The 27,075-nt window shown below is 44.4% G+C and overlaps 1 protein-coding gene across 1 annotated transcript in view; it reads left to right on the top strand.

Annotated features, from left to right (window-relative positions):
* Positions 1-23,772, top strand: part of VDAC3 (voltage dependent anion channel 3) — a 55,618-nt gene extending 31,846 nt beyond the window's left edge. The window contains exons 4-9 of the mRNA XM_068274636.1: positions 2,658-2,810; positions 2,900-2,952; positions 5,408-5,635; positions 8,161-8,311; positions 20,151-20,208; positions 22,347-23,772. Coding sequence (XP_068130737.1) covers positions 2,658-2,810; positions 2,900-2,952; positions 5,408-5,635; positions 8,161-8,311; positions 20,151-20,208; positions 22,347-22,438 — 735 coding nt within the window. The 3' untranslated portion in view covers positions 22,439-23,772. The remainder of the gene's footprint in view (positions 1-2,657; positions 2,811-2,899; positions 2,953-5,407; positions 5,636-8,160; positions 8,312-20,150; positions 20,209-22,346) is intronic.
* The last annotated feature ends 3,303 nt before the right edge of the window (positions 23,773-27,075 follow it).

Genomic DNA, 27,075 nt, shown 5'->3' with positions numbered 1-27,075 from the left:
TCCCTGACTGTCTCAGTGAAATTTCCTCCTTCATGTCCTCCCGTTTTCTGAAACTCAATATGGACAAGACTGAAATGTTAATTTTCCCATTTCACAATTCGATGCCCCTTCCTAACATCACTATTTCTGTTGATGACACTTCAATAATGCCTGTCCCCCAGGCTCGCTGCCTAGGTGTACTACTGGACTCTAGTCTCTCATTCAAACCACACATTGACAAACTATCCTCCTCGTCGCCTCCACCTAAACAAAACATTTCCCGCATCTGCCCTTTTCTCATACAGGGCACTACCAAACTTCTGGTGCATGCCCTGATTATTTCACAACAAGACTATTGCAACTCTCTGCTCTGTGGCCTCCGCGCTAACCATTTAGCCCCACTACAGTCCATCATGAACTCTGCTGCACGACTCCTCCACCTTTCCCCACTCTTCTCCAGCCCTATCCTATTCTCAGTCCCTTCACTGGCTACCAGTTCCACGAACTATGCAATTTAAGTTCTTTACTCTTGCCTACAAAGCTCTCTATAAACTCCTTCCTATCTAAATCAACTTATTTCCAGATTCCATCCTAGACGCAATCTCTGCTGTTTCTGGTCACCACTTCTCACTCCCACATAAAAGACTTCTCCCGATCCTTTCACCTCTTTTGGAACGCCCTTCCTCAATACATCCACCACTCACTAATACTTTCCTTTTTTAGCCTCAATCTGAAAGTTCACCTCTTCAGGCAAGCATCAGAATCAGAATCTTTATTATCGCCAAGCACGACTGGGTCGTGCCCGGAATTGGGCTTGGCACGTACAGGGTACTGATACAGGGTATAGATACAGATACAGGACAAATCAAGCAGTTAGAAAGGAACACAACATTTGCAGAGAGAGATAATGTAGCATAAGTAACAACACAAAGACATTAAAAAAAAAAGCCCAAAAGTCAGCTTGAGCTAGAGCGCCGTCTGTGTGTAGAGTGCCTCCGTGCCGGCATGGTGCTGTGGGGATGGGCAGTTACGTGGAGAGAGTTCAGAAGGTTGACAGCGAGGGAAAGAAACTGTTTTTATGCCTTGAGGTCTTGGTGAAGATGGACCGCTCTTACCTAGGACACTTCAGCCACTGACCACCATTTCTACCATCTCATACACAGCTTCCCATTACCCACTGGCCTATCCCTGAAACCTTTAGACTGTGTAAGGCCTGTTGGCCAGGGCTCTCTTCCCCTTTTACCTCACGTTGCTGTGTAATGTGTGTGCGCATACCTCTCACCCCTGTGTAAAAATATGTAATTGATTTGTACACTGCATCAGCAGTAATCAATCATTGTTTTGCATTGTTAACTGTTGTATTGTGTACTTTGTATTGTTATACCATGTATGCTGTTGTACAGCGCCACGGAAGATGTTGGTACTATATAAATCAATAATAAAGGGAATGGGGTCCCTATCTCCGACAGGTGACATCCATCAGAGCACCTTAAAGGATACATTAGCGGCTCATTTAAATTTAAAAGTGTGTGTGTGTCGGTGTCTTCCTTGGTGTGCCCGCTATTCCTGCTGTTCTCTATTTCCTGGTTGGTACGGTCAGCGCCCTTTGACTTGGGCATAATGCTCTGTGCATGTGCAGTATGTCCTGTTGGGCTGCCTGTTACAGCGCATGCTGGGTATACCATCATGCTTGCGTGTGTGCGCACAGTATACTGGTGACTGCGGTCACAGGCATCCCAATAGGACATACTGCGCATGCGCAGCGGAGAATGTCCAGGACGAAGGGCGCTAACTGTGAATGCACCAACCAGGATATAAAGAACGGCAGGAATAAAAACCGAGGAGGACTCTGGGCCACGGAAGGTGCGGTAGGACTATGTGCACCTCTACACACATAAACAGGGAGGCATTTTGAAATTTAAATGAGAGCTAAGGTATCCTTTAACCTCTTGAGGACCACGTTCTTGACCCCCCCCCCCCCCCCTAGTGACCAGGCTATTTTTTACAATTGAGGCCACTGCAGCTTTAAGGGCTCGCTGCAGGGCTACACAATTCGGCACACAACTTCGGCATCAGCCTTTGTGTCTATGGAGGGGACAGCCGAGTGACACGGCTGTCCCCAGTACAGCGCTGCCTTAGATCGCAGCGCTGGTCAGTGTTAATAGATTGCGGTTTTGCCGTCTAACAGTCTCCTAGCGGCGATCACCTCTGGGAGACAATTCCAGCAGCGTGTGCGATCTCCTGCAAAACACGCCCCCAGGACTGCACGCCAATTGGCGTTAGGTGGTCCTGGGGCTGCCGCCGCGCTCACGCCAGTTGGCATGAGGCGGTCCTTACCTAATTAACACATAAAGCTGGAATTATCTGTTCCTCTTCCATGTAGATTGACTGCATGTTTGGATATCCACAAGGCTTGCACTTCTTGCAGGACATTTATGTAATAGGCTATAGAATAGGCACAGCTGTGGTCATTTCTGCAAGCAAGCCAAGTGGTATTTGCCCAGTCGTCTTCATTTCACAGTTTCCCGGGTAGTAATTTTTATAGACCTGTTAGCTGTAACATTTAGCCCATCTGGTTGTGTTTAAAGAACATTATTAGGTTGTGCTACTTGTATAGCTACAGTCATTTCTGTAAGCACATCAGGTGTAACGTCTGCCCCATTGGGTGTTATTTGTAGGAGTTCACCAGCAGTGGCTCTTCAAACACTGATACAGGGAAAGCAACTGGCAACCTGGAGACCAAGTACAAGATGAAAGATGCTGGACTCACATTCACCCAGAAATGGAACACTGACAACACTTTGACCACCGAGGTGGCCCTGGAAGACAAGGTGAGCCCCAGCACGTCACTTCTCATAGGTGGTGGGTGTGACACAAGTTGGGGTTAACAAGTCGTCTTTGCCCTTCTCTTTACATGCAGTTGGCTCAGGGTTTGAAGTTGGCGTTGGATACCACATTTGTACCCAATACTGGGTGAGTGGCACATCCCCCATACTTTTTGTTTCATTACACTTTGGATCTTGGTTGCAAAATCACCTTAAAGTGTACCCGAGGCGACATGTGACATGATGAGATAAACGTGTATGTACAGTGCAAAGCATAACCAGGCAGTTGAATAGCATGTATAAAGCTGTCTTGTAAGCATACAGGATTCAGTCTGACGAAGGCCCAAGGGCCAAAAGCTTACTGTTTGTTAGCCAAAAACTTCAGGCTGTTTTACTTGCTTTATTTTGCTACCTGAATTAATTTTTGGGCATGGAAGTGACATCGTCTGTCTTGTCGGTACCAGGGATGTGCTCACGAGTAGTGAGCTACTCGGATTCGTCATTAAAATGAGGCTTAATTGCCTCAGGTGTGCGGCTGGGAGACGAGGGGTTCCTTTCCCAGAATTTTGACGCCTTCTCTGCGTATCACGTCTCGCACTCCGGCTTGAAGGAGGTAGTGTGCGCTGGTGCGTCTTGCAACGCGTCCCATACGCCGTGTGCAAAACGTGATGGCGGAATTCTGGGAAAGTAACCCCTCATCTCCCAGCCACACACCTGAGACAAGCCTCATTTTAATGACTAATTCGAGTAGCTCACTACTCGTGAGCACATCCCTAGTTGGAACCTTGTCGGGTATCTAGTAAACCTCACTGATAAGCAAAGTACAGCCATAAATAACCATGGGATATCTGAAAAAAGAGTAGGAGTAGGAGGATAAATACAATAGTTTATCTCATCAGTTTATTTTCACCTCTGGTTCACTTTCATGAATTAATGTTTTTGTTGCTTGTATGATGGACTAAAACTGCATGCTGCAGGCAGCTAATATAGTCATAGCTTCTGGTGCTGATGACAAGGATCTAAGCTGGAACTTGTGTATAAAATTCACCACTATAGCTTGTGTTCTTCAGATTCACCCTTTTCTAGTAAGAGAGAGTGTTTATGGTTCCACTAGACATCGGGTAAGGCCTCTTTTCCACGGACGGCTAAACTGCTCTTTTGTTGCGTAGTTCAGCCTCCCGGCTGCCGGCTACAAGCTCTATTCAGCTGCAATTATATGCAGCTGAATGGCAGTGTTTGGTAACAACGGGAGTGTCACGTTTTATATGTGGCGGTGTTACCTGGTGGCAAGAAAACAGGTCTCACCTGAGAGTGGCAGACACCCTGCTCAGATGCAACTACATTGGTGAATTCACTGCCTTCAGCTGCTTGTGGAAAAGTGGCCTGACTGTTCTGACGCTTTCTCACACAAGGTTCATCTTTGGTCTACTGTAATCTATCGGAAGGAGCAGGTCAACTATTTTCCTAAAATTATTAGTACCGGTAGTTTAGATTTTTTTTGCCACAAGTACAAAATGGATAATAGTAATATGCTTTGTAGCAATTAAAGCTATTATTCAGGTTTGCTATTTTTTAATGCATATATAGTGAAGAATGCACATAGTTTTGTACACCCCCTAAACCATTTTTGCACTATTCATTTTTTATTAACTGGCTTGCTGGATTTTGCAAAGCTTGTCCCTGTGCTCCTGTGTGCATGTCGAATGCCACTGTGAACTGTCCTAACTCCCCCTTTTTCCACCCCATCCCCTCATCACCTATATTGGATAATTGGGGAGGAGCTGGGAGGGTCACCAACTAGTCTTTTACTCTAAACACATTGCAGATTACCTGATGCTGCCTATCTCATCTGTGCTGCTGAGAGAGATTAGCTCTTTGTAGCCAGCACTGCAACAATAAAACTCCCCATTTTCTCATCATCCATTCCTGTCAAGTTCTTATCTACTCCATATGTAATAAATTAAAGGATAACTATAAGAACCTAAGTTAGTTCAGTTCAGTTCCAGCCAGGCTGCGGTAACTCCATAAAGTCCACATAAAGTCTGTATATAGTCCAAAGTTAGCACAGTTCAGTTCCAGCCAGGCTGTGGTAACTCCATAAAGTCCACATAAAGTCTGTATATAGTCCAAAGTTAGCACAGTTCAGTTCCAGCCAGGCTGTGGTAACTCCATAAAGTCTGTATATAGTCCAAAGTTAGCACAGTTCAGTTCCAGCCAGGCTGTGGTAACTCCATAAAGTCCACATAAAGTCTGTATATAGTCCAAAGTTAGCACAGTTCAGTTCCAGCCAGGCTGTGGTAACTCCATAAAGTCCACATAAAGTCTGTATATAGTCCAAAGTTAGCACAGTTCAGTTCCAGCCAGGCTGTGGTGCCTTACTGACCTTGGGGCTGTGTGAGTGAGCAGCAGAGAGGGGGTGCTACCCTTGTGACAGTATCGCACTAGTTTAGCAGCAGAATTGGGAGAAGGTGTTCCTGCGCCTGGTGGTTTTGGATGGGATAGTTCTATAGCTGCGACCCGACCGGGTATAGAATTGTAATAAATGTTGAGATGACACAGATGAGGGTTTTGCACTGTAGATTTATGAATCTTGTGGGTTACAGCAAAAAGAGTGCCAAGCTGAAGACCTCCTATAAGAGAGACTATGCCAATCTAGGCATTGATGTGGACCTGGACCTGGCTGGTCCCACTATAACTGGATGGGGAGTCCTGGGATACCAAGGCTGGCTGGCCGGCTATCAGATGTCTTTCGACACCGCAAAATCCAGACTGGCACAGAATAACTTTGCCTTGGGCTACACGGCAGGAGACTTCCAACTGCACACAAATGTGTGAGTATACTGCTACTGCTCTTATATCTATACACTGATAATGGTCACTCTGCACTGTATAATGATGGGGAGTATCTCTATACACTGATACTGGTCACTCTGTGCTGTATAATGATGCCGGGTATCTCTATACACTGATAATGGTCACTCTGAACTGTATAATGATGCTGAGTATCTCTATACACTGATAATGGTCACTCTGCACTGTATAATGATGCTGAGTATCTCTATACACTGATAATGGTCACTCTGCACTGTATAATGATGCCGAGTATCTCTATACACTGATAATGGTCACTCTGCACTGTATAATGATGCTGAGTATCTCTATACACTGATAATGGTCACTCTGCACTGTATAATGATGCTGAGTATCTCTATACACTGATAATGGTCACTCTGCACTGTATAATGATGCTGCGTATCTCTATACACTGATAATGGTCACACTGCACTATATAATGATACTGAGTATCTCTATACACTGATAATGGTCACTCTGCCCTGTATAATGATGCTGGGTATCTCTATACACTGATAATGGTCACTCTGCACTGTATAATGATGCTGAGTATCTCTATACACTGATAATGGTCACTCTGCACTGTATAATGATGCTGCGTATCTCTATACACTGATAATGGTCACTCTGCCCTGTATAATGATGCTGGGTATCTCTATACACTGATAATGGTCACTCTGCACTGTATAATGATGCTGAGTATCTCTATACACTGATAATGGTCACTCTGCACTGTATAATGATGCTGCGTATCTCTATACACTGATAATGGTCACACTGCACTGTATAATGATACTGAGTATCTCTATACACTGATAATGGTCACACTGCACTGTATAATCATGCTGAGTATCTCTATACACTGATAATGGTCACACTGCACTGTATAATCATGCTGAGTATCTCTATACACTGATAATGGTCACACTGCACTGTATAATGGTGCCAGGTATCTCTGTACACTGATAACGGTTACTCTGCACTGTATAATGATGCTGAGTATCTCTATACACTGATAATGGTCACTGTGCACTGTATAATGATGCTGAGTATCTCTATACACTGATAATGGTCACTCTGCACTGTATAATGATGCTGAGTATCTCTATACACTGATAATGGTCACACTGCACTGTATAATGATGCAGAGTATCTCTATACACTGATAATGGTCACTCTGCACTGTATAATGGTGCCGGGTATCTCTATACACTGATAATGGTCACACTGCACTGTATAATGGTGCCAGGTATCTCTGTACACTGATAACGGTTACTCTGCACTGTATAATGATGCTGAGTATCTCTATACACTGATAATGGTCACTGTGCACTGTATAATGATGCTGAGTATCTCTATACACTGATAATGGTCACACTGCACTGTATAATGATGCTGGGTATCTCTATACACTGATAATGGTCACTCTGCACTGTATAATGATGCTGGGTATCTCTGTACACTGATAACGGTTACTCTGCACTGTATAATGGTGCTGAGTATCTCTATACACTGATAATGGTCACTCTGCACTGTATAATGATGCTGGGTATCTCTGTACACTGATAACGGTTACTCTGCACTGTATAATGATGCCAGGGTAGACATACAGTGACACAATCTGTATAGAGGTTGTATGTCCTTTTGGAATTTGCAGAAGTTTTCCATTCACAACTGTAAAACATCCAGCACAGTAAAGTGTATGGGTTGTATTCCAGTTTTGTTTTCTCCTATTTTGTAACTTGAGATGCACTATAATGGGAGTGTAAACAGACTGGAGGACTGTGTGCACACTGCTGTAGGGGTGTTGTGTCTGATTGTGCTGCCTGTAAATTTATGCTGCCGCGCCTGCGCAGTAGTAGCCTGTCCTGCCACATTACCTGTTCAATTGTGCTGCCGTGCTAAACACCCCAAATATCTCTGCTTCCACACCTCCTACACAACCCAAATTTTCAGGGTAAAGAGGGGATCTCCCAAACTACCTCTGTGCCTAATTACAGCTCCCGAGCGCTGCTGGTTCCTGAGAGGTTTTTGTAATCTATATCTGGAAAGTTTGGCACATAGGTAGTTTGGGGGATATGACCTCTAACCTGAAAATTTGGGGAGTGTAGGAGGTGTGGAAGCAGAGATATTTTGCGGGAATAATATTTAACTTCCCACTGAGCATGCGTGATACTCGGTGAGGAAGGCAGCTTCCGGGCAGCACGATTAGACATAACGGGGGCACTAGACTGTAAGCTCCATTAGGGACAGGGGCAGATGTGAAGTTCTGTGCAGTAATATGTCAGCCCTATAATGAAGTAATAATTTAATAATGCTGGCCATCTCTCCTGTGATAACCAACACTTTGCACTATGTATTGATGGCAGGTATCTTTATGGGTATGATAAGAATGGTGTAATGACACTGAGTATAGCTCTATTACAGTGATAAGCCATCTGGGTAATGATAATGAACATTCTGCAATGTATTAATGACCGTCCTCTGATTCCCGCTCGCCCAGGAATGACGGCACGGAGTTCGGAGGCTCGATCTACCAGAAGGTGAACAAGGATGTGGAGACTTCTGTGAGCTTGGCATGGAGTGCGGGCAGCAACAACACACGCTTTGGCATTGGAGCCAAGTACCAGCTGGATTCAAACTCTGCCCTCTCTGTAAGAGTCACATGACCGTGTTCTGACATTTTATGATCTTGTTGAACGAGTGTGCCTAGTAAGGATGATATATGAGATGCAAATGTTTCCAAGTTTATGCAGTAAATTGTTATGCAAACATATGGAGCTTGAAAATGGACTAGTCAAGTTCCACCTGGATTTAAATTGATCGGTCCATTTTCAAGCTGCATATATTTGAATAAAAATGTAAATAAACTCTGGAAAATGTGCATATCACTGATCATCCCTAGTGCCTAGTACCTCCTTGAATGGGACTTAGAAGCAGCACTGTATGCCCAAGACCAGGATGCTGGTCAGAATTCGTCAGAATTTGTTTTCCAAAGGCCAGGCACACTTAAAGAGAACCAGAGACGAAGCACCCTCATGTATTTTATTACATTTATCAGTGGGAACATGACAGCAAACACCTACCCTGCTTTTAGTTTCATTGTTATCTGCTTAATTAGCCTGTTAACAGCTGTGATAAGAATCCACCGACTATTCAGTCGAGGTTTGACCTGGAATCATTATAGCTGAGTCACTCTTCTGTGGAGTCTTTTCAAGCCCAAGCCTGCCACCTTCTGGCTCAGATTTCCTGCTTTGCATACTGAGAGCTGTGATGATGACATTTGAGGGGCTGCTGCTGCTGAGAGAGAAGCTCTGTGGCTGCAATATGATCCCTGTGTGCACTAGATACTGATGATGACTGCAGTTTCATTCCTATGAGAGACACTTCCTACAGGCAGATATCATGCCAAAATGAAAGCACACAGATGAAAGGCTGCATTTAGCCTAGATAGCAGCCTAGTCTCATATAGCCTAGACAGCACATCCAGAACAACTCATAACCCAGAAGGAGAAGGGATATGAGCCGGCGGCCATATTTAATTTTTCCTGGAGCAATAATGGATAAAAAACATTAAAAAGGGCACACCAGAGCGGCGAAATTATCAGGTAGAGCATTTATTCTTTACAAGCTATCAACTGATATGTTTATTTTGTGTGAAACGTTCATCTCTGGTTCCCTTTAAGCCAATCCCCAGGCAACGTTTAATGTAATCGGGCGGTCAGTCTGAAACGCCTAATGGCTCAGTGCACCTGTTTGCTGACCAGTCCTTTGTCTGGAGCAAGTTATCCAGCTTCTTGTATACACTGATCTGTGGGCTGCACTTGTACTCACTATGCAATAAAGATAGATTGATCCTGCAAATTACACAAAGGCTGGAATGGAAGCGCTCTGACACTAGGCTGCACCTGCTTTATATGGGGCTGTTCAGCCAAGTAAAGACTGTGCAATAGGACCTGAGATCCAGCTCTATATTTAGTAGCACATCTCATTTCTTAATAACTGATAAAACATTTATCGGTCTGCTGAAGAATGAAGATGGCTTTAATTGAAGTGCTTGTTGACTGGGAGTATAAATTGACTTGTGTGCAACTGCACCAGACTAAGACCTCAGAAAATGTGTCTGGCTGGAAAGTAAGAGCCAGCTAATGCAGATATCCTTTGCTTTTGATAAAGGCTTCTGACTCCAGAAAACAGTCAAACAAAACCCTGAAAAGTGTGTGTGTGTGATACTTATTGATTTCATTCCTGCTTGCAGTCACAGGGAGAACAATGTCCCTCACCTCCTCCTGTTGCTTTCACAGGCATCACAAAGCTCAGGAAATGAGAAAATCTTCTAAACTAGGCAGACATATCATTTCTTTCCCTAGACTGGGAAGTCAGAATCTTTATTTTTATAGCCGTTTTTCTATCCTGGGTAATTTTCACCTGCTGTCCGAATCGCTGATGTCGCCAAAATGCAGGAAGTGAAAGGAATTTCTTCACAGAGAAATGGCAATACCAAACTTATGGTACCCATACACGGTACAATAAAAACGTTCGATTTTCCTGTTAATTTAGCCAAAACGATCGAATCGAATGAAATTAGGAAAAAAAATTTCGATCAAGAAAAATTAATGATTATCCTGGTTTTTTCTATAAAAATCCAATTGGACATGTTGTAAAAATATTTATATTTAATCTAACGACCTAATCGAACGAAAGTATCTAATCAAAAAAAATGAAAAAATTGTACCATGTATGGGCACCTTTAGGTTTGCGTTTTAACGTGTACCCGGGGCAATATGTGACATGACGGGATAAACATGTGTATGTACAGTGCAAAACATTAATTGCTGCCTGAAAGAGTTAATTTCTAGGCATGGAAGTGACAGCTTCTGTCTTGTCAGTACATTGTCAGGATTGTAGCAAACCTCACTGATAAGCAGATTACAGTCATAAGAGTGTTTCTGGCAGAATACAACTTCTGAGAGCTGAGGGAGATAGGAAAAGGTCAATCATTCACGTATTTTCATTAACCACTTAAAGGGAACCTTAACTGTCGAGCAAAAAAAAATTCACTTACCTGGGGGCTTTCCCAAGCCTCCCGCAGCCGTCCGGTGCCCGCGCCGGTCCTTCGGTGCCCTCCGGTCTCCCTCCGCCGCTAAGTTTCGTTTTCGGACGACTGCCAGTCGTCCTCGGGCCACTTCCGCATTCCTCGTCGTAAACTGCAGTAAAGCGCGCCGCATGACGCGTTTGGCGTCATGCACATGACGCGTTCGGCGTCATGCGGACGCGCTTTACTGCAGTTTACGACGAGGAGTGCGGAAGAGGCCCGAGGACGACTGGCAGTCGTCCGAAAACGAAACTTAGCGGCGGAGGGAGACCGGAGGGCACCGAAGGACCGGCGCGGGCACCGGACGGCTGCGGGAGGCTTGGGAAAGCCCCCAGGTAAGTGAATTTTTTTTTGCTCGACAGTTAAGGTTCCCTTTAAGGACTGCAGTCATAAAACCCCTTAAGGACCAGAGCCTTTTTTTCCATTCGGACCACTGCAGCTTTCACGGTTTATTGCTCAGTCATACAACCTACCACCTAAATGAATTTTACCTCCTTTTCTTGTCACTAATACAGCTTTCTTTTGGTGCTATTTGATTGCTGCTGCGAGTTTTACTTTTTATTATATTCATCAAAAAAGACATGAATTTTGTCAAAAAAATGACTTTTTTAACTTTCTGTGCTGACATTTTTCAAATAAAGTAAAATTTCCTATACATTTGAGCGCGAAAGTTATTCTGCTACATGTCTTTGATAAAAAAAAAACCATTCAGTGTATATTTATTGGATTGGGTAAAAGTTATAGCGTTTACAAACTATGGTGCAAAAAGTGAATTTTCCCATTTTCAAGCATCTCTGACTTTTCTGCGCACCTGTCAGGTTTCATGAGGGGCTAAAATTCCAGGATAGTACAAATACCCCCCAAATGACCCCATTTTGGAAAGAAGACATCCCAAAGTATTCAGTGAGAGGCATGGTGAGTTCATTGAAGATTTTATTTTTTGTCACAAGTTAGCGGAAAATGACACTGTGACAGAAAAAAAAAAAAAAAGTTTCCATTTCTTCTAACTCGCGACAAAAAAAAATGATATCTGCCACGGTCTCACTATGCTCCTCTCTGAATACCTTGAAGTGTCTACTTTCCAAAATGGGGTCATTTGTGGGGTGTGTTCACTGTCCTGGCATTTTGGGGGGTGCCTAATTGTAAGCACCCCTGTAAAGCCTAAAGATGCTCATTGGACTTTGGGCCCCTTAGCGCAGTTAGGCTGCAAAAAAGTGCCACACATGTGGTATTGCCGTACTCAGGAGAAGTAGTATAATGTGTTTTGGGGTGTATTTTTACACATACCCATGCTGGGTGGGAGAAATATCTCCGTAAATGACAATTTTTTTATTTTTTTTACACACAATTGTCAATTTATAGAGATATTTCTCCCACTCAGCATGGGTATGTGGAAAAATACACCCCAAAACACATTATACTACTTCTCCTGAGTACGGCGATACCACATGTGTGGCACTTTTTTGCACCCTAACTGCGCTAAGGGGCCCAAAGTCCAATGAGTACCTTTAGGATTTCACAGGTCATTTTGAGAAATTTCGTTTCAAGACTACTCCTCACGGTTTAGGGCCCCTAAAATGCCAGGACAGTATAGGAATCCCACAAATTACCCCATTTTAGAAAGAAGACACCCCAAGGTATTCCATTAGGAGTATGGTGAGTTCTTAGAAGATTTTTTTTTTTGTCACAAGTTAGCGGAAATTGATTTTAATTGTTTTTTTTCACAAAGTGTCATTTTCCGCTAACTTGTGACAAAAATAAAATCTTCTATGAACTCACCATACTCCTAACGGAATACCTTGGGGTGTCTTCTTTCTAAAATGGGGTCATTTGTGGGGTTCCTATACTGCCCTGGCATTTTAGGGGCCCTAAACCGTGAGGAGTAGTCTTGAAACCAAATGTCGCAAAATGACCTGTGAAATCCTAAAGGTACTCATTGGACTTTGGGCCCCTTAGCGCACTTAGGGTGCAAAAAAGTGCCACACGTGGTACCGCCGTACTCAGGAGAAGTAGTATAATGTGTTTTGGGGTGTATTTTTACACATACAGATGCTAGGTGGGAGAAATATCTCTGTAAATGACAATTATTTGATTTTTTTTTACACACAATTGTCCATTTACAGAGAGATTTCTCCCACCCAGCATGGGTATGTATAAACATACACCCCAAAACACATTATACTACTTCTTCTGAGTACGGCGATACCACATGTGTGACACTTTTTTGCAACCTAGGTGCGCCAAGGGGCCTAACGTCCTATTCAAAGGTCATTTTGAGGCATTTGGATTCTAGACTACTCCTCACGGTTTAGGGCCCCTAAAATGCCAGGGCAGTATAGGAACCCCACAAGTGACCCCATTTTAGAAAGACACCCCAAGGTATTCCGTTAGGGGTATGGTAAGTTCATAGAAGATTTTATTTTTTGTCACAAGTTAGTGAAAAATGACACTTTGTGAAAAAAACTATAAAAATCCTATTTCCGCTAACTTTTGACAAAAAATAAAATCTTCTATGAACTCATCATACACCTAACAGAATACCTTGGGGTGTCATCTTTCTAGAATGGGGTCATTTGTGGGGTTCCAATACTGCCCTGGCATTTTAGGGGCCCTAAACCGTGAGGAGTAGTCTTGAACCCAAATGTCTCAAAATGACCTGTGAAATCCTAAAGGTACTCATTGGACTTTGGGCCCCTTAGCACAGTTAGGCTGCAAAAAAGTGTCACACATGTAGTATCGCCATACTCAGGAGAAGTAGTATAATGTGTTTTGTGGTGTATTTTTACATATAACCATGCTGGGTGGGAGAAATATCTCTGTAAATGACACATTTTTTATTTTTTTTTACACACAATTGTCCATTTACAGAGAGATTTCTCCCACCCAGCATGGGTATGTGTAAAAATACACCACAAAACACATTATACTACTTCTCCTGAGTATGGCGATACTACATGTGTGACACTTTTTTGCAGCCTAGGTGCGCTAAGGGGCCCAACGTCCTATTCACAGGTCATTTTGAGGCATTTGTTTTCTAGACTACTCCCCACGGTTTAGGGCCCCTAAAATGCCAGGGCAGTATAGGAACCCCACAAGTGACCCCATTTTAGAAAGAAGACACCCCAAGGTATTCTGTTAGGTGTATGGTGAGTTCATAGAAGATTTTATTTTTTGTCACAAGTTAGTGAAAAATGACACTTTGTGAAAAAAACAATAAAAATCCAATTTCCGCTAACTTTTGACAAAAAATAAAATCTTCTATGAACTCATCATACACCTAACAGAATACCTTGGGGTGTCTTCTTTCTAAAATGGGGTCACTTGTGGGGTTCCTATACTGCCCTGGCATTTTACGGGCCCAAAACTGTGAGTAGTCTGGAAACCAAATTTCTCAAAATGACTGTTCAGGGGTGTAAGCATCTGCAAATTTTGATGACAGGTGGTCTATGAGGGGGCAAATTTTGTGGAAACGGTCATAAGCAGGGTGGCCTCTTAGATGACAGGATGTATTGGGCCTGATCTGATGGATAGGAGTGCTAGGGGGGTGACAGGAGGTGATTGATGGGTGTCTCAGGGGGCGGTTAGAGGGGAAAATAGATGCAATCAATGCACTGGGGAGGTGATCGGAAGGGGGTCTGAGGGGGATCTGAGGGTTTGGCCGAGTGATCAGGAGCCCACACGGGGCAAATTAGGGCCTGATCTGATGGGTAGGTGTGCTAGGGGGTGACAGGAGGTGATTTATGGGTGTCTCAAGGTGTGATTAGAGGGGGGAAATAGATGCAAGCAATGCACTAGTGAGGTGATCAGGGCTGGGGTCTGAGGGCGTTCTGAGGTGTGGGCGGGTGATTGGGTGCCCGCAAGGGGCAGATTAGGGTCTAATCTGATGGGTAACAGTGACAGGTGGTGATAGGGGGTGATTGATGGGTAATTAGTGGGTGTTTAGAGGAGAGAAGAGATGTAAACACTGCACTTGGGAGGTGATCTGATGTCGGATCTGCGGGCGATCTATTGGTGTGGGTGGGTGATCAGATTGCCCGCAAGGGGCAGGTTAGGGGCTGATTGATGGGTGGCAGTGACAGGGGGTGATTGATGGGTGGCAATGACAGGGGGTGATTGATGGGTGATTGACAGGTGATCAGTGGGTTATTACAGGGAATAACAGATGTAAATATTGCACTGGCGAATTGATAAGGCGGGGGTCTGAGGGCAATCTGAGCGTGTGGGCGGGTGATTGGGTGCCCGCAAGGGTCTAATCTGATGGGTAACAGTGACAGGTGGTGATAGGGGGTGATTGATGGGTGGTTGATGGGTAATTAGTGGGTGTTTAGAGGAGAGAATAGATGTAAACAATGGATTTGGGAGGTGATCTGATGTCGGATCTGCGGGCGATCTATTGGTGTGGGTGGGTGATCAGATTGCCCGCAAGGGGCAGGTTAGGGGCTGATTGATGGGTGGCAGTGACAGGGGGTGATTGACGGGTGATTGACAGGTGATTGACAGGTGATCAGGGGGGATAGATGCATACAGTACACAGGGGGGGGGGGGAGGGTCTGGGGAGAATCTGAGGGGTGGGGGGGTGATCAGGAGGGAGCAGGGGGCAGTTTAGGGACTAAAAAAAAAATAGCGTTGACAGATAGTGACAGGGAGTGATTGATGGGTGATTAGGGGGGTGATTGTGTGCAAACGGTGGTCTGGGGGGTGGGCAGGGGGGGGTCTGAGGGGTACTGTGGGCGATCAGGGGGCAGGGGGGGGGCAGATCAGTGTGTTTGGGTGCAGACTAGGGTGGCTGCAGCCTGCCCTGGTGGTCCCTCGGACACTGGGACCACCAGGGCAGGAGGCAGCCTGTATAATACACTTTGTAAACATTACAAAGCGTATTATACGCTTCCTATCCGGCGATCGTCGGGTTAACAACCCGCCGGCGCTTCCGATTGGCCGGCGGGTTGACGTCGCGGGTGGGCGGAGCCTATTGCCGGCGGATGCGCGCGCATCCCAGCGCGCGATCCCCGGCCAGAGAGTGCCCCAGGACCTGACGCCAATCTGCGTTACGTGGTCCTGGGGCTGCCACTTTGCCGCCGCCAATATGAAGTAGGCGGTCGGCAAGTGGTTAAGGGACACTTAATAGACTGCCACTGAGCAGTGTAAAAAAAAAAGTCATTTTTAGGAGTAGGCGGATAAATACAATTGTTTATCTCCTCCAGTTATTTTCATCTCGGGTTCATGTTAAAGCCCAACTCCAGCCAAACTTTTTTTTTTTTTCTTTTTTTTTTTTTTAAAGCTGTGAATGGGTATTTGTTTGTGATGTGATGTGTGCTTTTCCCTTGCTTCCATCCCTGGGATTTCTAGAGTAGAGATGAGGGAAAGAGAGGGTTACCTCACCAATGGCGTCCCCTCTCGGCATGCACGCCAATCTCCATCTTCCCCACACTTTCACAGCAGGAAGATGGAGAGCAGCGACAAGTGGCGATGACATAGGCAAGTTCACCCAGCGCCCAAAAACAGGCTGGGGCAGATGCACACAATGCAAAACTCAGTTTCATAGCCACTAACATGCCAATTCAGTTCCGCTCATCCCTAGTCTAGAGCTCTATTGTCCAGGGCTGTGGAGTTGGGGCAATTTTGGGTGCCTGGAGTCAGTCGGAGTCGGGAAAAATGCATCGACTCCCAATGAATTTAAACTGTAATTAAAATAGAAAATATGATAAAATGTTCTATTTCTCAGATAATAGTCATCCTAAATAATTTATACATACAGTAATAGCTGTGCTTAGTCCACAAAAATGAAATTAACCAATCAAAATTAGTTACTTGTGCTGCTTCAATAAAGCAGTCCCCGTATTTTTGAAGTCTGATATACACATCTGATTGTGACTGTATACAGTATATGATGTGTACACAGGAATCTCCTGTATATACTAATATACTACTACTACGTCTATGCTGTAAGTATAAATCCTGATGTGTAGCCGTGTCACTAATAGAGATGGTCAATGAGATGGAAATAATTCTGTGTTGATTCTGATTTATGCAAATGTACGCAAAGTCGCACTCTCTTTGCTCATTAAATCAAATAATTTGATATGTTGTTAAAATTTTGTTTGGTGACTACGAATTAAAGGGTACCTGAGAAGGATGAAAAGAAAAGTTTTTTTTTTATACATACCTGGGGCTTCTTCCAGCCCCCTTCAGGCTAATCCGTCCCTCGCTGTCCACCTCCACCACCTGGATCTTCTGCTATGAGTCCCGGTAATTCAGCCAGTCAGCGCAGTCCGGCCGCATGCCGCTTCCACAGCCAGGAGCGTTCTGCACCTGCGCAATAGTGCTGTGCAGGTGTAGTACGCTCCCGGCGGCGGAGTGTGTGCATGCAAACTAAGCAAGACTGGCTCAAGTACCTGGACTCATAGCAGAAGATCCAGGTGGTGGTGGACGACAGCGAGGGACTGAATAGCCTGAACGGGGCTGGAGGAAGCCCCAGGTATGTATAAAACTTTAATTTCATCTGTCTCAGGTTTCCTTTGTTACACAGTAGTACTATACTCTCCATATGCACTTTCCACAGAGCTGCAGGGAATCCACTGAGAATGTTGTGCACATTGAACACAGAGGGGTTGTCTATCACTTATAAACCTGGTTCAGATTGTGCATGAAGAATGTGTAATACAGGAAGAATCTCCTTATTCCCCTGCAGAGTACCTGGACATCACTCTTACATGTACCCACAGTTACATTGCCTAGGCCCTGTACCTTTTACAAGTACTCTTACCAAAGACTAGTTTTAGTCTATGACTAAAAGGAATAAATATGGCAGTCTACATATCCTTCTTACTTCAGTTGTCTTTTAAAATTCCTTAGCGTTGGCAGTTAAGAGACGAATTTCATGTTACATACTTTCAATCGACAAGATTGTAATATGCAAATTAGAGGAGTCGGAGTCGAGGAGTCGGAGTCGATGGAATCCTAAACTGAGGAGTCTGAGTCGGTGGATTTTTGTACCGACTCCACAGCCCTGCTATTGTCAATCATGTCTTGGGCAGGAAGCCAGTGACAACATACAAACTTGCCACATATTCTCACTCCTCCCCACTTAGAAGAGTTCTATATTGCTTCTTGTCAAAACAGGAAATTGGAGAAATTGTTCTGCATAGGGACACAAATGGCATTAAAAACTGTGAAGATCAAGCCATTTTCATTTTTTTTTAAAGATTCTTTTATTTTTGAAATTCAAAAGGTCAAAGAGGTACATAACAGTGGTAATTGTACTGAGGCAATCGCATCAAGACTAAGAAAACATCACATATATCAAAAACTTACAGCAAAAAGGCAAATAATGTACATAAATGCAGGGCGGTAAACCAGCTCCGCCCCAAGTGGCAGAGGCAACATTAGAGTTACTGTAAGGCACATTAGATAGTAAGACATTGAAATAGTTTTATATCTACAAAGGCTAAAGATATGGTAGGGTATGTTGTCAGCAACCGAACAGAAATGCTCTAATGATTAATGTAAGAGACAGGGCCCAATGGGATCCTACACCTGTCTCTGTTTAATTTGGGAGAGAAGCTGTTCGATGTAATGACAAAGAATAAAAAAGAATGAACTCCACAACAATGTTTGTGTACACTAAGGGCATATGGGCACAGTTTTTGAAAGGTATAAATAATACTCTTGTGGAGAGGATCTTCATATGTACAGAGAATATTCCTGCAACGGCAGGGTAGTAAGTAAAGAAAGAGAGAGAGGAAAGTTTGTCAGAGAAAAGAGTAGAAAATAAAGGGAATCTGTAGGCCAGCCACTCCACCACTTATTTCTAAATTGGCACAATATGATTGTGCCAGCATTTCGGAGAGTAGTATTGCTTCTGAACATCCTAAGGGGAGTAAGGTCACTCATATATCTAGCCCTGTGTTAGGGAGGCCTTATATTCTTCAGATTCAACGAACATGTGCCAGTGGATTCATGTCTGTGAATATTGCTCTCCTCTGCCATTAAAGAGAACCCGAGGTGGGTTTGAAGAATGTTATCTGCATACAGAGGCTGGATCTGCCTATACAGCCCAGCCTCTGTTGCTATCCCAAACCCCCCTAAGGTCCCCCTGCACTCTGCAATCCCTCATAAATCACAGCCATGCTACTGACAAACAGCTTGTCAGAGCTGGATGTGTTTCTCTCTATAGTGTCAGTCTGCTGCTCTCCCCGCCTCCTGCAGAACTCCAGTCCCCGCCTGCATCCCTTCCCTCCCTGCTGATTGGAGGGAAGGGACTTGGGCAGGGACCAGAGCTATGCAGGAGGAGGGGGAGCAGCTGAGACTGACACTACAGATGTAAACACAGCCTCACAGCACGGCTGTGATTTATGAGGGATTGCAGAGTGCAGGGGGACCTTAGTGAGGTTTGGGATAGCAACAGAGGCTGGGCTGTATAGGCAGATCCAGCCTCTGTATGCAGATAACATTCTTTAAACACACCTCGGGTTCTCTTTAAAGGGGAACTTCAGCCTAAACAAACATGCTGTTATTAAGTTACATAAGTTATGTTAATTAGAATAGATAGGTAATATAATCTCTTACCCACCCTGTTTTAAAAGAAAAGGCAAATGTTTGTGATTCATGGGGGCTTCCATCTTTGTCATGGGGGCAGCCATCTTTTTGGTTGAAAGGAGGTGACAAGGAGCAGGAGACACAGTTCCAACTGTCCTGTGTCCTGATAACCACTCCCAGCTGCACACGCTAGGCTTCAAATGTCAAATTCAAAATGTCAAAAAAAAAATGGAACCAAAACAGTAGAACGAGAACAACAACATCAGAAATCCCATCATGCTTTGCACAGCATCAGGGAAAAAAAGCCTGGGCAGTTTTCTTCTGTGCAGCTAAAAATAAGGCTTGTAAAAGAGAAACAAAGTTCTGATGCTGTGAAACTGTTAAAGAAACACCAGGCCTTTTCAGTGCTGCTGAGTCGATTTTTAGTCCGGAGGTTCACTTTAAGAGTGTGGGTCATGGATTCCATTTGGTCAGTATATTGTATTTCTGCAAACCATTCTACAATTTTGTGATTTCCAATGTTTGGGGTTACCATACGGGCAGCTTGGATTAAATGTTTAGTGAGTGATTTCTTATGACTTGAAGGATTTATGAGTGTTATTAAGCAAATAGGAAGGGTCATTTTTAGGGTCCCCATCAGTAAGAATCTATATAGTGCTGAACCTTAGCCATTTTCCACACTATGGTGGAAGCCCAGCTCTAAAACATCAGTAGGAAAAATTGACAAAGTGAATGATCCATTTTGGATTGACCTATCCAGTCAGCCTCAGTCTGTGTGTAGATTTAACCCACAGTTTGTGCGTAGTGCATGAAATATTCAAACCATGCATGTAATTGTTGTAATAATGTGTCTTTCTTCATAGGCCAAAGTGAACAATGCCAGCCTGATTGGAGTGGGCTACACACAGACCCTGCGGCCTGGTAAGTGCTGCATTCTCTATTTCATTGGAAGGTCACAATGGCATGAGCACATATTAGTATTACCGGATTACAGAGTACCTCTGTCTTGCCATGAATATAAATACCGATTTGAAGACAGAAGAAATAGGTCTGTTTAGTGAAGGCAACAAAACAGTCTTTAGGATGAGAACACAGGAAAAAAAAGAAGATAAAGTCCAACTGTGAGACCCCTGCACTCTGCAAATCCGATTTGTGATTCCGATTTTCCCTGGATGCTATCAAAACAAACAGAAAAAAAAATGCCTAAAAAACAGCATGCAGTAATGATTCAAAATCACAAATTGGAATGGCATGTAACATTGTGTCAAAATCGGAATCGCATGCAGCGTGCAAGAGGCCTGAGGCAGTGTTTGCTATGAATGGAGCCCCCTTAACTACTTAACGACCACGTCACACCAATGGGCGTGACCACGGCGGCAGCCCCAGAAATGCCTAACTCCAATTGGTGTCAAGTCCTGGGGCATCTGATTTGCATGCTTGTTCAGGGTCTATGGCTAAAATATCTAGTCACAGGATCATGAGGGCAGCCTGGCAACTTGCATTTAAAAGGAAATTAATATGTCCGCCTCTATATCTCTCACCTTTGGTTGCCTTTAATGAGAACAATCAGTGGTGCTGAGGCAGAAAGAAGTGTACAGCCACAACTGTTGGACAAGAAACCAGTAACCCTCTACAGAGTCACTTTATAAAAGAACAAATGATATCCATGCGCAGTCCCACATATACTCAATACACTCGATTCAAAATGCTGCCGATCTCAATTGATGCTCAGTACCAATTATAAAGGGTTAAAACAATGTCTATAGTGATCGGCGCAATAAAGTCTCTCAATCTGTTCACAAACTCTTCTAAATCCACCACCACACCGCTTGTGCGATCACTCACCAGCTCCTACAGGAAGCCCCTTTAAGCAAAATAAATTTTACTGGAATTGTATTACGCTATGTGGAGCGGTTTATGTTTTTTACCCTAAATATGAGGATATGAAGAGGTGACAGAGAAGAGCCCATTTATGACCAGACGGGCTGTTGGCTTATTTGACTGAGCGCATATGATCATTTTATATGATCTAAGGAGCTGGTGAGTGATCTCACAAGCGGTGTGGTGGTGGATTTAGAAGAGTTTGTGAACAGATTGAGAGACTTTATTTTGCCGATCACTATAGACATTGTTTTAATCACTTTATAAAAGAGCCTAAATTGAGCCCCAGTGAGAGATGTTTCAGTGAGGATATTGACACCCTCTCGCCCTTTGAGTCTGGTTGAAGAACAGTGAATGACTTCTGGGGAAATGCCTGCCCTTGTACAACACAGAAGTGAAAGAAAATAAGACCCACCAAATTGTTCTTTTTAAATAGATTGAACTGGAAAGGTACGTTTGTTTCAAATTGAAGCAAATGCCCCTTTTTAACTGTGAGCTCAGGTTTCATTTAAGTTGGTTTCCTATTGTTTAGAGTGTTTACTCGTTGCTTTTTATGAAACTAATGCTTAAAGGGACCCTGAGCAGGTGATAAAAACTAAATTTACACTTACCTGGGGCTTCCTCCAGCCCACCATAGGCCGTGAGGTCCCCTGGCATCCTTCCGGTCCCATTCCTGGCTCCAGTTACAGGACTTGACCTGAAGTCGTCAGGTCTGGTTCCTGCTTCCGTGCATAGCGCTATTATGCTGGCCGGCGTGAGAGTCCTGCTCATGCGTGGTTCACTCTTAAGAGAACTGTGCATGCACAGGACTCTCAATCCGGCCAGCGTAATGGCGCTATACACAGAAGTGGGAACCAGACCTGACGACTTCAGGCCCAAGTCGTCCTGCAACTGGAGTCTAGACCAGGGAAGGAGCTAGGAGGACGCAGGGGGACCTCACGGCCTACGGTGGGCTACAGGAAGCCCCAGGTGAAAATTTTGTTTTTATCACCTGCTCAGGGTCCTTTTTAAATGTAGCATACTAACCACTGAGTACATAGAGGATTTAGAAGCAAACTGAGTATTTTTGTGTTAGTTGGAAAGTCTGTTTAATTATTCAGAAGTCCTTAAACTTTTTTGTTTTTGTTTTTTCACTTGAGCCATTGAGAACAGTTACATTTTTACTGTACTTTTTGTAGGTGTAAAGCTGACTGTCTCTGCACTGATCAACGGGAAGAACTTTAGCTCTGGAGGCCACAAGGTGGGGCTGGGCTTTGAGCTGGAAGCATAATGAGGTGTTTGATGTCTTGTATGAAGGTCCAGATGTCCCAGCCCTACCTCCCACCAGAGACGACCACAAAACTGACATGATTTCACTCACACAGAGCACGAGCTGTATGAGCAGTGCCAATGCCCTCGTATCTCCAGAAGCTGCGTGCGGAGGTTGTGGAGTAGTGTTACCCTTCACATGGCTTCAGGAAAGGACAACACTGCTCCAAGGTGGCCACCTCAACATCCTTCCCTTTGAAACTCCGAGATGTAGAAATGGCCAGACTTCCATTAGGAAACTCCCCTTTCCATAAGTTTTCTTCCTGAGTAGTACTAAGGACGTCGCAATTAATTCATCCCTTGATGCTCTGTATTTCAGTGGCGTTGAGTCATTATTTGCAATATACACTACAATTTACTCTAGGAATCTGTTTTAATAACCCTGTTTCCCTGGAAATTCCACCTTTCCGGGTTGTCTCATATGTTTTTGTCCAAACTGTGCAGCTGTGGGCCTAGAAATATATGGTAGGAAGTTAAGGTTTGGTACCTCTTAAAGGTTCACAAAACATTTTCTAGCAGTGCTGCAACACTTTGATTTCTCCAAATGAATATTAATAAGACTGTCCCACTGCATCAGTAAGGTTTAAGATATTCCCAAAATGCAAGTTCTTTTGGTACATGAGAGAGCAAAAAGACTTGAGGGGGAAGATCGCAAGCATGGTGGGGAGGGATTTAAAGCAAAGCAGTTCCTGCGTGTATGGATAGCAGATATGGCAACTGCTGATGTGTACAGTTTTGGAGAAACACCCCTTGTTGGCTTTATGGCCTGCTTTACTGAGGTTCATCTTCAGTGTTTGTACTTCCATGCTTCTACGCCTTCCAGAGCTTTTGCTCAGTTTTCACCAATGTCTTTTAGCTCCTACTCTTTTTTTAAGCAGATGCTTTGGCACAGCTCTTTGAACATAACTGGGAATCTGACAACGGTTCTTCAGGCACATGAAGACATAATATGCAAAATTAGTAGTCCTACAACTGCTCTTTCACGGGTGGGCTGATAATTTATGGGACAACCCTTATAGGTGTCTTGAGCTAATTGTCTAAATATAGTAGGTAGTCCTTAGACCTTGTCCTCTGTTCTCAGACCTTGTCCTTAGCTGCTTCAGCCTGGAAGTTGTGGCACCTCATCCAGGTCAAGGTAGGAGTTCTGCTCTGGCTCCTCTATATTAAGATTTCAATACTGCTCACCTGATTACACTTTCAGTGATGCACACTCCATTGTTGACAATGTTCTCATGAAGTAACTTAATATTTTAGATATTGTAATAAAGATGGCCACCTGCACACTGGAAAATATAATTTGTAAGCTTTTGGTTTTCTTCATATCTACTATAGTGTGGGCATATTACTCCATTTGGCCCAACGCTTTTCGAACATGTAACTCTTTCTAGCACTGAGGGATTCTCTGCATCTTGGCTAACCCATATACCTCACCTAACCTCCTAGAAGTGCTTTGCAGGAGAGGGCTCATCCTGGACCTTGCCTAGCAGCCATCCAGGTTCATGGCCTGCACCAAGCTCTGGCACTTTTTCTTCATTTCCATTGGTGACGTTTGTACAGTAAAGGTGGCCATATATCTAGCGATGGTGGGCAGATTCGACCAACAGACAAATATCTTTCTAATGGAGTCTGATTAGAAAAAGATCTGTTGGCTGCCCATAAACCGCAGGCCAAAGTTCATGCTGAAATTGATCAGGAATCGGCCTTGTGCTACTGTAATCCCTCTGGTAAATGTCCCCCTGGTGCCCAGTGCAAGTGATACATTACCTGTACGTGCCCTTCGCTGGCTCCGGGTGCACTCTGTTCTCCATACATGCACGCCGTGTAGTTGCCTAGTAACATGGGCGTGTGACATCTAACGTCACACAAGCCATCACAAGGCAACTACGTGGGGCACGCGTGTATAGATGAGTGACTGTGCCCGGAGCCAGGAGAGGCTGCGGACAGGTAATGTATCACTTGCACTGGGCACCAGGGGGACAGTGCCGGGGGTTTCGTTGCATTCGCCGTTTGTCCTGATATCGCGTGCCGTTACCGCCATGCACCTGATTGAGCAAGTCAGCCCTGCATCTTGCAGAATGTGCGATTGACTAATGCAACCAATATTGGCCTGAAATTCGTTGCATTGTCGGTTGGGTATGTACTTGATGTCACCGATTTTCATCCAATTATAATCGAATCGGATGGTTGATTGGCCGCCAAGTCGCCTGATGTATGGCTACCTTAAAGGAATACTTAAGTCTAGAAAAAAAAAAGACATTTACTCACCTGGGGCATCCCTCAGCCCCCCGAAGCTGGATGGTGCCCTCGCAGCCCCGCTCCGATCGTCCTGTCCCCGCCGGCGGCTACTTCCGGTTCGGCGACAGCCGCCGACAGGCTGGGAACATGGCTGATTTTCCGCGTTCCCATATATACGCTATAGCAGCATAGAGAGTGATAGCAGCGGCTGGGAACACGGAAAATCAGCCGCGTTCCCAGCCTGTCGGCGGCTGTCGCCAAACCGGAAGTAGCCGCCGGCGGGGACAGGACGATCGGAGCGGGGCTGTGAGGGCACCATCCAGCTTCGGGGGGCTGAGGGATGCCCCAGGTGAGTAAATGTTGTTTTTTTTTTCTAGACTTAAGTATTCCTTTAAGTGTAGCGAGATGCTGGTATTACACAATGCCACCTGGGGCTGGACCTATGTGCAAACTGTCATGTGCATACTTTAGGTCCTTAGGTCACTTGCGGTACTGAAATACTCTTTGCCGAAATGAGGCTGGGAGATGGTCAATGAGATGCAAATTGTTCCGAGTTCATACAGGATTGTGCAAAATTTGTATGCAACTTGAAAATGGATCACTCAAATTCACACTTTAGCAGGATTAGATTGGTCCATTTTTCAAGTTGCATACAAATGTTGCACAATCCTGTATGAACTGAACAATTTGCATCTCATTGACAATCCCCTGTGAACTCCCAGAGTTCATTCATGGTAGCTTCACCTGAGGGGAGGTGGGGTTAGTAAACAATGCTATTTTGCATTTTAAACAAGCTTTATGACAATTATACATTTAAAACGAATCAACTGCCCAGGTAGTTGCTTTTACCTCCATAGAAAGGTTCAGTTGTTGGGATAGGCACTGATATAGGCTAATATAAAGACAGGTCACTGTGCTGGAATGGGACCTGGGTTCCTCTATACAAGAAAAGGAGCACAGTTTATATTTGTTATAAAAATGGTGTTCCTGTACATTAGTAGGGGGAAGGCTTGATACCACAGAGCTGTCCCAGTCCTCAGTATGTCCTGTTGTTCCTGCACTTAACCTGATTTGAAGTTATTTGACCTATTCCTAACCTGCGGGGGGGGGTTGGATTGGTGTTTGAGCAATACATTTTGGGCTGGCATCAGATCTGTGTTGCAGTAAGTGGACCTATTGAAAGCAATGCATGCCAGTATCTTTAGCCATGTATGGCACGCTTCACATAAAGTGCTTGTGTGCACCTCGCAAAACACATGCCGGCACTAGGGATGATCAATGAGATGCAAATTGTTCCAAAATTACACATTTTTATGCAAATGTACACAGCTTGAAAATGGACCAATCCATTTAAACCTGGGTTTAAAATGATTGGTCCATTTCCAAACTGCATACATTTGCATAAAAATTTGCATAATTTTGGAACAATTTGCATCTCATTAATCATAACTAGATGGCACAGTAGAAACTGGCCCTAAATATTGTAAATTATTTCTTACTTCATGCCTGTTTCACTGGAGCTGTTATGTTCAATTATGGGGATGATGTGCAGGGGGGGTCTGATCGCTCCTGCCTGCCTGGGTGTTGCGGGGGGGAGGGGGGGCCTCAAAGCCCCCTTCCATGGCGAAATTCCCCCCCCCTCCCTCTCACCCCTGGTGATCAGGGCTGCACAGGACGACAGGCTGTCCTATGTCACATGGCGGCGATCCCCGGCCGCTGATTGGCCGGGGATCGCCGATCTGCCTTACGGCGCTGCTGTAGCAGCAGCGCTATTCAATGTAAACAAAGGAGACAAAAGTCTCCTGCGTTTACATTTAGTCTGCGAGCCGCGATCAGCGGCTCGCAAGCTATTCACGGAGACCCGCTCCGTGATCTAACAGGAAACGGCCGCTCGCGCGAGCAGCCTTTCCTGATTAATTAGGGAGGCACCTGCCGACGCAGATGTGCGTCGCTGGTGCTACAGCTACCACTTTGCCGCTGCACGGTATGAGTGTGGTTAAAGGGGCACTATGGCGAAAAATTTAAAATATGTGCAAACATATACAAATAAGTACATTTTTTCCAGAGTAAAATGAGCCATACATTTTCTCATATGTTGCTGTCACTTACAGTATGTAGTAGAAATCATCTGACAAAAGCGACAAGTCCACAAAAGCGACAAGTTTTGGACTGGTTCATCTCTTCATAGGGGATTCTCTTGGAATTATTTATTTTCAAAAGCACTTAGTGAATGGCAGTTGCTCTGTCCAACTGCCAAAAAAACTGTAGTGAGCAGGGAAGCTGGACAGCATCATTGTTTAAAGGGGTTCTTTCCCGAATGAGGAAAAAAATAAAAAGTGGTTTAAACTATTAGTAAACTATTAA

Source organism: Hyperolius riggenbachi, chromosome 3, assembly GCF_040937935.1.
Source record: "Hyperolius riggenbachi isolate aHypRig1 chromosome 3, aHypRig1.pri, whole genome shotgun sequence".
NCBI classification, from domain to species: Eukaryota; Metazoa; Chordata; class Amphibia; order Anura; family Hyperoliidae; genus Hyperolius; species Hyperolius riggenbachi.
Note: the sequence above shows the minus strand (reverse complement) of the source record. Positions and strands in the feature narration are given on the sequence as shown.